The sequence below is a fragment of the Stigmatopora argus genome, chromosome 13 (assembly GCF_051989625.1).
Source record: "Stigmatopora argus isolate UIUO_Sarg chromosome 13, RoL_Sarg_1.0, whole genome shotgun sequence".
NCBI lineage: Eukaryota > Metazoa > Chordata > Actinopteri > Syngnathiformes > Syngnathidae > Stigmatopora > Stigmatopora argus.
In genome coordinates this window covers 4,509,421-4,521,115 of record NC_135399.1, presented here as the reverse complement: position 1 = coordinate 4,521,115, position 11,695 = coordinate 4,509,421, and the positions used below count along the sequence as shown (strand labels likewise).

Sequence of the window (11,695 nt, the reverse complement as noted above, 5' to 3'; positions counted from 1 at the left end):
TTATAATTTTTTTCTTCCTCGTTTTTCAAATGATTTTTTTTTCTCGGGTTGTTTTTTTTAATTAATTGTTTTCTTCGTCGTTTTTCACCCCAGAAAATTAATTAATTTGAAAAGCGGAGGTTTTGAAAAATAATTAATTCCATAAACAACCCCAAAAATAAATTAATTTGAAAAACGGCCAGGGGTATTTTTTTATTTTTAAGGTGAATGCAATAAGCTTCCATAGAAATTATTTAAAAACAACTTTCAAAATAAATCAGAAAACCAAAGTTTAAAAAAAATTCAAAAAACAACCCTCAAAATAATTTAATCAGAAAAAAATGGAGTTGGGGAAAAATTATTCAAAAAAACAACCCCAGAAAATAAATTAATTAGAAAAACAAGAAAAAAAAGAAATATTAATTTAAAAAACAACGCCAATAATAAATTATTAAAAAACAAGTTTTTTTAAAAAAAATTTTTTAAAGGTAATCCAGTACGCTTTTGAAGAACTTTTTTAAGAACAAGGCAGTTCAAACTAGTAGTGCTTGTACTGAATGAAATGTTTATCGTCTGATGATATGAAGTATCTTTACAGCTGGGATTGTATTCTTTTTACCGAGATTATGCTCTCATATCTATGAATTCTATAATTCTGTACTGCATAAGAAATGAATAAAGAATTAAAAAAAAACGCAATAGTCCTTACAATTCACATTCCATACCAGTGTGTGGCGGTAATGCGCATTTCTACCAATCACCGTAAAACATTAAAGAAGAAAAAAGACGAAGAAGACGCGTAGTTGAACTCAAGATTTGCACTCATGGCTATCACCGCTGTGTCTGGAGAATGGTTGTTGCTGGCATGTGACACCAAATTTATAGCGGCTCACTTCAAGGAGGACACGTGAGTAGAGATTATAAATTGTGGTGAAATAAAAAATGCTCACACACCTGTCGTACGCACGTGGAATGTGCAATAAATGTAATTTATTGTGTACATCACTCATACAATTGTTTATTTAATAACGATTCCGTCATGTGTACAAGTCAAAACAACTATATCTTTTTAATTTATTTATTTATTATTTTATATTTAAGTATTTTTCTTTTTTTGCAGACAGCCTTTTGTATTTGACTGTAGTACTGCCAAGAAGAGAGAAGAAAATCCAACGGTGGACGGCACGAGGTAAAATGGACAACAAAAGTTAAATTAAATATGTATACATGTGTAAAAGTGTAATGCTTTTTAGCCTTGTTCACGACTACATGGGTAATTCCATTTTTTAATATCAATGTTGTCTTTTTATTATCCACAACCTCAGCGTCGGAGGGGCCACAGAAAGTGACAAAATACTTGCCCTCACTGTTTCACGATCTGGAAAACTGGTGGCACTAACTGATGACTCCAAAAGACTCGTCCTGTTTCAGTATGAGCATTCCTGGCAGCATGTTAGCACCAGGTAAATGTTGTACTATATATCTCATATACACCCAACAATGCTGGGTTCCAACTCATTGTCAGGGTCAGTGTTGTCGCCGTGGAGTTTCGTTCTAGTGATTCGAGCTTTGACAAAAGCTTGAACTACAGTGCTCGGTGGCACTTTTGCCCAGGCGTCGACAATCAATTCCAAATCGTCATGTAACACCGTGCGACGCTGCATGACAGTTTTTGTATGGAACTACCTGTTTTGCCATCTGACTTTAGGCGCTCCCAAGCCGTTCGCAACGCTGTTTCTCCTTGCTGTTATATCGTGTTCGATACGTTGCTGCAGTCCATTTTCCAAGCATTCACACCCGCATTCTGTTGTCATTCACGTCACACCTTTCCTCTGTATAGCTCTAATGTGTTGTTTCTTTGAGTATTGAGTGTTTTTGAGGGTTAAAAGCGCTGCGAGCACACAGAAGTCAACTGCCTTGCCACTCGTCTGAGATGTTTTGAATGGGTTTACCATAAGGCTTGGAATACGCGGGGAGGCTGTTTTTAGGTTAAACGTCCACTCGGTTGATCGCAATAAGTAGCGTGTCAGCAAGAAATGAAACAAGTCGGTCAAGCGGTCAGGCCCAATTTTAGTTAGATTAAACACATATTATTACTATTAAACCACTAGTTATGTGTTACTTTGTTAATAGATGGCGAATTAGAAGAAATAAAACATTTTTTCCAATCCAATATCCTGTTATTGGTGTTTTTTCAGTGGGTTGGAACGAATTAATTTGTTTCCCATTCATTTCAATGGGAAACGTCCGCTCGAGTTACGAGAATCTCGTCGTACGATCTCAGTCCCGGAACGGATTAGGATCGTATGTCGAGGTACCACTGTACTTATTTTTACATCGCTCGAACCGCACATTGTTTGGGGTCCGCACAGATCAACGTTTGCTGACATTAGGTCGGTGTCGATTATTATATTTTGGAATAATTTATTTAGGTTTGATTCCTGTTCATGCAACTTTGAGAACCATTTCATATCGATAATCTAGGCAGCAGTTTTACATTAGAATGTTTTCAGATGGTGGTGTACACTGACTCAAAAGGTTGGGAAACACTGGGCTAGATTGCACGTTTGAAATGAGGTGGTTTCGATTTGTTGTGGCGTCGTTTTAATAGATGAATAAAGTTTTCTAATTTTTGCTCTTTTCACATACCTGCATTAGCATACATATTTCATACAAAATTGGGGTATTTTTATCATTTATCAGAATTTATAGTGGCTAGTATAAAATATTGTATAAATAATTATGCTAATTTAATGTAAAATATGACTACTTATGAAAAACCGAAAACTTCTGGAATCAAATAATTTTGTATTTTGCGAAATTACTCAAAGCATGTGTGCATTTTAGGTGGTTGGTGAGGAGGGGCACATCCTTGGTGTTTTCCAAAGGGGAAGATGAGGTACTTGTGGCTGATAAATCAGGAGACGTGTATTCCTTCTCGGTGATACAACGGGAAAAAGAAGGAAATCTTAAGATGGGTCATCTGTCCATGGTTCTAGCAGTGGTAAGGACACATCCACTACTATGTAAACTCCAATCCATAAAGATAACTAGGTATGTGGGTTACAGTCCCACTATCAAGTTTTATATATTAATTTAATGATATTTATCAAATTTGTTGAAGTACTTACTTGATGTGGTGATAGTGGGACTAAGTGTTGACTAATTCCATGGATTGGACTTCACTGAGCCACAACCCATTGTGCTTTTCCTTGTAAAATAAATCAAAGAATGATGCCGATCCCTGGATTATATTTATGCAATATGTTTTCATATTCTCTCTTATAGACTATGTCAACAAATGGTAACTATCTCATCACTGCTGACCGGGATGAAAAAATACGAGTGAGTCACCTCCGTTCTCCATACAACATACAGTCCTTCTGCCTTGGACACACAGAGTGAGTTATATTGCAGGTATTTGTGCATTTTTTTGGAAGAATGCAAAAACGGCTATGGATTCATTGTCACTCTTCCATAGGTTTGTCAGTTCGTTGTTGGTTCCTTCAGGGGATCTGCACTGGTTGTTGTCAGGATCAGGGGTATGTTTGCAATTTTTATTTTGTATCTTGGAGTAGGGGATATTGTACAAGGTAGATAGATTGAATCATCAATATGACGCATGACAAAACATATTCCACCCGCACAGACAGAACAGGGAATATCTTCCATGGACTGAAAACACTCCATGTCTCCCTAGTCACAAGGAAATTATGCCTATTCTAAAATTGATTAATTTATCCAAATCAGCCAGCTACTTTTTTGCCTAATTGTTTGAATGAATCTTGTTCCTGCATTGTTGTTTTCATGTTTATCATTAAAACCCGAATATTCTTAATATTTAAGATCTAATTTGCAAAACACCCCCATGTTGTTGACCTACCCAAGGAGGGCAGGACAGCAAAATGACTGGCTGAATTCCTCCTGCAATCGACTCGTCTCACCCCCACCAAGGAGACGATGTTTACGTAAGACAGGAACTATGGTCCATGAGGTCAATAATGGAAACAGAGGCAGAAATGTGACAAAGAACTCATCCAGTGGTGCTTACGATGATGCAAGCTGAGCTGAGTTCACAACAACAAGTCCTTTCACGGTACTCTCCCTGAACTGAACATTCTATGTCATGCCCTCTTCAGAACCAACTCACCAACAGGTTACAGCTCTACCCTTCTCTTTAGTTTAGTGTCCATGACACGCAGCCGCAAGTCCGATGACACCACTATTTAGTCGATCATCGAACTCTGGTTTAGGGTGTCCTGGTGCCAAATGCACATAAGAACACCCTTATGCTTGAGCACAGTGTTCATTATTGTCCAACAAATCGAACACTGCGTTGGTTCTGATCAAGGGGGTGTTTTTTCCCAATCCTGCCCCCCAGGTGTCACTTTCATTTCCCACGTGACCGTTGAAGTCCCCCACCAGAAGGAAGATCCCAGAAGAGCACAAACAACAGTCAGGTCCCATCCACCCACCCAAAGGTGGATGGGTGAACCCTAATGCACCATCACTGAGCCGGGGGCAATAAGTATGCCTACACCTCATCAAGCCAAACTTCTCAACCTCAAGCAGTAGCTCAGGCTCTTTCCCTAACGAGATGTGACGTTCCATATCCCAGGAGCCAGTTTCTGCAGTTGGGGATTGGACCACCAAGGATCCCTCCTTTTGGCTGCCGCCCAACTGTCGTTGCACCTGACCTCTTTGGCCCCTCCCACAGATGGTGAGCCCATGGAAAAGGGTGCATGCCTGTCCCCCAAGCACTTGACATTGTGCTCACCTCCAGGCCTGGTTTCAGAGCGGCGCCCCGGTGACCCGTGTCCGGGCAAGGGTCACCACCATTCAAAAGTTATTCTTCATAAGAGGTTTTTTAAGCCATGCTATGTCTGGTCAGACCAGTTTGCAATGGGTGACCCTACCAGGGACACAAGGCGCCAGACAACATGGCTCCTAGGATCATTGGGACACACAAACCCTACCACCACTAAGGTGATCTCTCATCGGGTTTATATTTTTTTATGACATTTTCTTAACAATACATAGAGAAAAGGGTGACTTCCTAATTTTTACAACCACATACTTGCATTACAACTGGATATATTTAAACAGAAACATGTTAAAGAAAATCCAAAGTTAAAGTTAGTTTTTTTATTCTGCTGTGGAAACATTTTTATAATTTGTAGGATGGCACGGTGAAGCTGTGGGAATATAAAACTGGTCAGAATCTCCAAAGTTTGGACTTGAACAACCTTGAAGACTCGCTTGTCCCAAAATTGGAGAGTCAGAGGGTAACTAACAGTCTTTTTCAATTTAATGTGCTGTGTTCAGGGCAGGGCCACAACTAAATCATAGTTCTTCATAATTAACAAGCAGAGGGGCCTCACAAAGGAAAAATCAATTTTTATTTTATATTTTTTTAAACCAGGGCCCAAATTCAAAAATCGAGTGTGGTAAGATCCTAGAACCGTACATTTGCAGTTTTTTGTTCAAAACTGCATTTAAACCAGTGTTGTCTCCATTTTGTCTGATGTTAACGTCAAAAACACTAACGCACACACACACATTCTCAAAAATAGTAATATTTATAAATGATGCAATTAATAAACTGCATTAAAATATACTTCAAGTGGGGGATCAATCATGTTTCATCCACCAACCCTTCCCAGTGTAAAAGTATTGGATGTCAATTGCTTTCAGTGGCTTCCAATGGGTTATTATTCATCTTTGGCGCGATCACGTAATGTTTTTTCTCCCCTTATCACCCCTATTGTTTCTGTGGTTGTTTCCTTGCCATCTTCATTGCTGTTAGCTCTAAAATCTATTGATTCAACGTACATGCGTCTTCCCTTATACGTTACTCGTATGACTATGTTGTACAGTTTTACTTTTCGCCATTGGGTTTGGCAAATTGCAAGGCAATGGCAAAAGACAGACATAAGGTCAGGAAGTGTAGAGGAATGACTCCAGCAAGCAAAGTTATTGCACAAATGCATTTTCAGGGATTACTGCAATTGGTTCTGGCAATGTAACCTGGATTTTTGCGTGAATTGGATTTTACTATTGAAGTCAATTTACGTCAAAATATTTTGTATTTGAAAATAGAATATGTACTTTTATTGCCGAAAGGTTGCTGCAGTGAACATGGCAAACATATGATTTTAATTAAAAGGCAGAGGATGTCTCAAGGTGATATTTAAACATTTTGACTGAGATAATCGCACAAATTTCCATGGGTAAATCCCAATCCCAAAAGTAGAATATGCATGCGAACCTGCACAGACCACACACGTTAGCATAGAAGTAATGTGATCAAACTTTCCAGTTAAGGAACCTTGCAGCAGCATTCATTTGCAGGCTTTTTTATGTGAAAAATGTGTGTATTATTCTGTGTTGTTGCAAAGTTGAAAAATGCAGTTTTAATCATATTCTTAATGTGCGACTGAAAAGAAAAAGCTGGGTCTAATCCTGTGCTTCTCAATGATTTTCTGTTGTAATCTTCTGTGTATATATTTTTTACAGAATGTAACGGTGTGCAATATAACCTGCTCCCCTGATGGGTGTTACGTAGCTGTGCAGTGTGACAGGTCAGTACACTTTCCTGCTAACTATAAGTCTGAACATAATTTAAAAAAAAGATTATCAAACCCAGCCCTCTTTTCAAATTCATTTTTGTTTTACAGTGAAACCTTGTTTCAATTGCTATTTGCTCTTTGAAGCTGATGTATGTCCAATTTATTTATATACAGTAGTACCTTGACATACGAGTTTCCCAAAATACGAGGAATTTGAGATATGAGGAAAATTCCAAGCTAATTTTTGCCCTGAGATACGAGACAAATTAGACATGCAAGCATACGATGCGTCCGCTCGCTGGTCCTTTTCAAGTTGCGCAGTGATATTCATGACGACTGCTTTTTTTAATATGAATAAAGGAGAAACAGTTAGCGTAATCTACAAGGACTTGAAAGTAAAGCGAGCTGCTGAGAAAGGGGAGACTTCCACACCAGCGAATACCTTCAAAACGAGTCGTGGCTGGTTCGAACTTTAAAAAACGAACTGGCGATACACTCAATTGTGAGGCACGGGGAAGCTGCTAGTTCTGACTCGAAAGCCGCGGTGGAATACATTAACACCTTTTGCCTCAGTTATAGCACAACAAGGTTACATCCATTTTTGTGTGTATAGTTAGCGGAGTTCATTTATGTTAAATTTAAAATTTATCTTCTATTACATAATGTCGCAAGTGTAGCGAACTGACTTGTCGTTAAGGCTCTCCTCCGCACACACCGCCGTTAGCCAGTACCGTCTGTCTCGAAGGTAAGAACTCAATACAATATTGTTCATCGTAACGTGACATTGCAGATCATCACCACTAGATAGGTATTTGTTACTTTGTGAGCATAGGGGGTGAATTAGAACAATTAAAAACATGTTTTTTCCATTGTAATATTCTATTTTAGGTGTTTGTTTTCTTTCAGAGGGTGGGAACGGATTAATTTGTATTTAGTTATTTTGTGGGCGAAATTGATTTGAGATACGAGTGATTTGACAGGAGCTCAGGTCTCGAAATGCATTAAGCTCGTATCTCAAGGTATTGCTGTGTAAAAAAATATTTAGTATATTTTGGAATATGCAGGTTATTTTCACTAACCACATTCTAACTTGGTGTTTTCTGTTTCTCAAAGCATTTCAAAAATTCAGTTCTTCCTACTGAACCAGGGTAGTGAAGAGAAGAAACTTGTACCTCACAGCAGGCTTCACCTGCCACAATGTCCTCTTGCTATAACCTTTGACCTCGAAGGCCGGCTTTGGGTGCTGATGGATTCCTGTGAAACATTACTTCAAATCTACACGCTTGAAGAATCCTCCTGGAAGGTGTGTAGCCCTCTATGCACTTAGTTTAGCATTTGGCATGAATCAGGTACAGGAAGTTGGTTAGGAATAAGCAATATATTCGTTTGGAAACGATGTGTAACTACAGGTAACCAGTACCAGATGGGCAAATAGTAAGATAAACATATATGCGTACACTTTGTAATGATCAACGATTTTTTTTTTAACATTGTCAATAATGAACATCAACCGATCACCACCTGTTTTAGTGTTGGTTCTATTGGTTAGGGAAGATGGTCTTCCGGCTCATCAGATCCAAAATTTTGTGTCTGCTGGGAATGCCTGGCGGGGTTCCCAGTTAGGAGTTTCAACTTTTATAAAACACTTGGGTAAAACAAAAACCAAAGTCACGCTATACTGACTTTTCCCATTAGTATCTGATGATAGCCAGTAATTTACAGAAATATTTATTTTAATCAAACACATTTATTACAGCCTTGCTGTCTAAATATAATTCAAATGCATTTATTTAGTAGCTATATTTTATCAATCTTTGTTATTCTAACTCTACTTCCATTACTTCCACATATAGTGTGAAGCGGACAACACTGAACTGAAAAGGGTGACTGAAGCCTTAAAGCCCCACTGGCAGACACTTAGTGGTGAGTCAAAGAGCCCACTCATTCTCATATACGGGACCAGTTTTGGGAAGGGTTGTCATTTCAATCTACCGTATTTTCACACCTATAAAACGCACTGTGTGATAGGGCGCAGTCTCATTTGTGGGTATATTTTCATTTTTTTGTGTTGTCATTCACGCCAGGCATTTCCTCTGTATAGCTTTGATGTGCTGTTTCTTTAAGTATTGAGTGTTTATGAGAGTTAAAAGCGCTGCAAGCACACGAAGTCAAATGGCTTGCCACTCCCCTGGGATGTTTTGAATGGATTTACCGTAATGCTTGGAATGCGCGGGGAGGCTATTTTTAGGCTGGGTTGATCGCAATAAGTAGCGTGCCGGCAAGAAAAACCAGTCACGCAAGTGGTCTGGGCCATACAAAAATTTTGTTAGTGCACAGACAAACCGCACCGACCGATTGGGTGCATTGACCATTTTAGAGAAAATTTTAGACTTAAGTGCGCCCTATAGGTGTAAAAATACGGTATACTGAAAGGAGGCCTATGTACATGGAGAAGAACACCGTTCCTACAGCCCTAACATGGTGGTGGTTCAATGATGGTTTGGGATTCTTTTGCTAGCTTTGCCCTCAGTGAGGATTGCCGGCCAGGCATATTTGTACTTCAGAGGGTAGCCTTCCGATGGTCCTTTGGGTGGGGTAATAGGTCTTAACTGTTGTTTGTGCTCATGTGCCAAACAGCAGCTCAGAGTATTCTTCTGTTTTGAGGTTGCTGGAGAGCATCTCTTCTGGGGGAGTCTCCTTTGCTCACATGGTGGCATCAGTATTGCATGTCTGCTTTTTGCATGTGATGTAATTCTGCCGCTTCATCTGGCCAGTCGCAGTCTAGTGTGAAGTGGTCAGGGCAAGAAGCAGCAACTCCAAGATCATGGTTCTGGAAAAAAGGTGGAATACCCCCCTGTCCTTCTCCAAGTGGAGCTGAGTTTAAGTCTTGTTCATGTGTGAAATAGAATGTAACAGGAGATTCATAGGCAGATTGGTGCAGAGTCTGCAGTGATGCTTTTACCCTTATCTATAGTCACAATCTGTAGGTCACGGCCAAAAGTACAAGATAACAGATAAAAGCAACTCTGCAGGGTCTTCGGAGTCTCCCTTAGAAATAGGGTGAGAAGCTAGAGCATTTGATTAGGATGTTGAACCGGTGAGATGTTTCAGGAGGCATTTTCACTATGAAGAGGCCTTGAGGCAAACACAAGACTCGCTGTGTAGAATTGCTTTCAGGCGGCTTTGAAACCCCTCAGCATCCTCCCAAAAGACCTGAAGGAAGTGGCTGGGTAGTGGGAAGTCTAGGCTTCTCAGCTGAAGCTGCTGACATTTGGATAGGTGGGACAAAATCGATGGACGCACGGATGGACACTGAGCTGTTCATGGCAACCAGGGAAGATGCACTAATGCTGTTAAGGATAAGGTAGCTTGAAAGCTAACTATCCACAGTGAGTTAAGTGGGCCAAATTCTGACTCAGATTTAGGCCAAATAATCAGTGAAGTAATCAAAGTCACTCAATGGAATTATTTGGGGAGGGGTGCCCATGTACATATGTTCTGTCATTTTGCCTACTTATCAATTGCAACTTTACCTTTAGGCAAATTGTATGTTTTTTTTCCACAGCTACTTCTAGAAAAACTAGCCGTTTTGAGCATCTGCATAAGACAACTTTTGATAACAGGACTGTATACATGGAAAAGAAGCAGCAACGACTGGAGGAACAGCAGCAGAAAAGGAAAATAGAGCAGGAAAACAATGGAAAGAAAAAGAAAAGAGATGTTGAGAACTGTAAAAGTTTTGTCACCCACATGAATTAACTTTTTTCCCCCTGATAATTAAACCTGAAATTATTTTTAAGCAGATTTTTCTATGGAGCCCTAAAAATAATCATCTTATACAAAAATGCCTTTGGGTGCTGAGGACAGTGTTACTTTTGTCAATGATGACAATAATGAAAAGATTTCATGGGTGAACGGTTTTCTTTCAGTTTTGGATCTCCTAACATAATGAGAATCTTGCCAGTTTTCGTCTGACGCAACAAAAATGTGACAAATTGCTGTCATAATTTGCAATGGAAGAAAATTGACTGTCTACATGTCCAAAAAGCAGTCTGCATCCTAGCTGTTGGACATGTGAGCATATGACGTAGGTGATAGTTGAGAAACATCGTCAGTAACGGCATGAGGATATATGCTCATAATTTGAATACTCCCAAATTGAAAGAACGTCGGAATACATCGACCCTGAGTCTTGAAGATCACGGACCAAAAATGTGGACTCAAATTGCAATGCCACTAATCTGAAATGGCATATGAAAGTTCGCCATGCTATTCATTCAAAGGTAAGTTGTACAATTCATTCTAAGATATCATACACAAATACAGTCATACCTCTACTTACGAATGTCTTTAGGTATGAAATTGGGGTAGGCTGCACATTTGCAGGAGAGCCGTGCACACGAATGTCAAAACAGTTGGTCATTCTATTGTTCGATTATCGTAGTTACTCGAGTGTATATAAGTCGTATTTTTCGGACAAAAAATGACTGAATCGAGGGTACGGCATATATGCGCATAAAAAGACGACATGCACAAAACTGCAAGATGACAAAGACGAAATGCAAGACTGTGGCCGATATGGTCATTTATTTCAAAATAGAGAAAAGATAAACAGATAAAATGCTAAACAAACACGTGAAAAAACTCACTCGTGCTCTCCACAGCTCGCTCAGGGCATTGCCATCTTACCTAGTTAAACATGCTCTGACTGGCCAGACGCGAGATCTGTGCGTAGCGTTTACCATGTCAGCACATCCCAATAGTTGTTAAGACTGATCGAAGGTCTTGCGTTCGATCGTTAAAATATCAGCCATGATACCTGCGTAATGTGTATCTCATGCTATTATTGCACCCGGAGACTTGGTGAACACTACGGGGACACTTCCTGGTTGTGCTTACGTTACCTACTTTCTAAAAGGAAATGGTTGTACAGTTGTGGTTATGAAATAAAACCAAATTCCGCTTTGATTTTTTTTATTTTTTTATTTCTTGATCGAAAGTAACTATTGCAGGACTATAATCCATCAAAAAATTGAGACTTTTCAACATTAGAAGCCATTTGGCTGCCACATCTTAAACATCTGGTAGGAAAATTGTAATTTCTGTCGTTAAAAATCAACGGATTCTCATCAAGATATTTCTTTTTT

At 39.3% G+C, this 11,695-nt stretch overlaps 1 protein-coding gene across 1 annotated transcript; it reads left to right on the top strand.

The window, feature by feature from the left end:
* Nucleotides 1-739: 739 nt before the first annotated feature.
* On the top strand, nucleotides 740-11,516 carry wdr4 (WD repeat domain 4). Its single transcript, XM_077616515.1, has 11 exons — nucleotides 740-886; nucleotides 1,100-1,168; nucleotides 1,305-1,442; nucleotides 2,827-2,983; nucleotides 3,268-3,380; nucleotides 3,461-3,521; nucleotides 5,160-5,264; nucleotides 6,496-6,560; nucleotides 7,662-7,851; nucleotides 8,402-8,471; nucleotides 10,114-11,516. Exons 1-11 carry the CDS (start codon nucleotides 804-806, stop codon nucleotides 10,305-10,307), a joined length of 1,245 nt encoding a protein of 414 aa, XP_077472641.1. The 5' UTR covers nucleotides 740-803; the 3' UTR covers nucleotides 10,308-11,516.
* Nucleotides 11,517-11,695: the final 179 nt, after the last annotated feature.

Bases quoted from the DNA above. Each gene is read 5' to 3' on its own strand.
- wdr4 (XM_077616515.1), top strand. From the start codon at position 804: ATGGCTATCACCGCTGTGTCTGGAGAATGGTTGTTGCTGGCATGTGAC. The intron at 3,522-5,159 runs GTATGTTTGCAA...TATAATTTGTAG, and splicing joins GGTTGTTGTCAGGATCAGGG to GATGGCACGGTGAAGCTGTG. The intron at 8,472-10,113 runs GTGAGTCAAAGA...TTTTTTCCACAG, and splicing joins CCACTGGCAGACACTTAGTG to CTACTTCTAGAAAAACTAGC.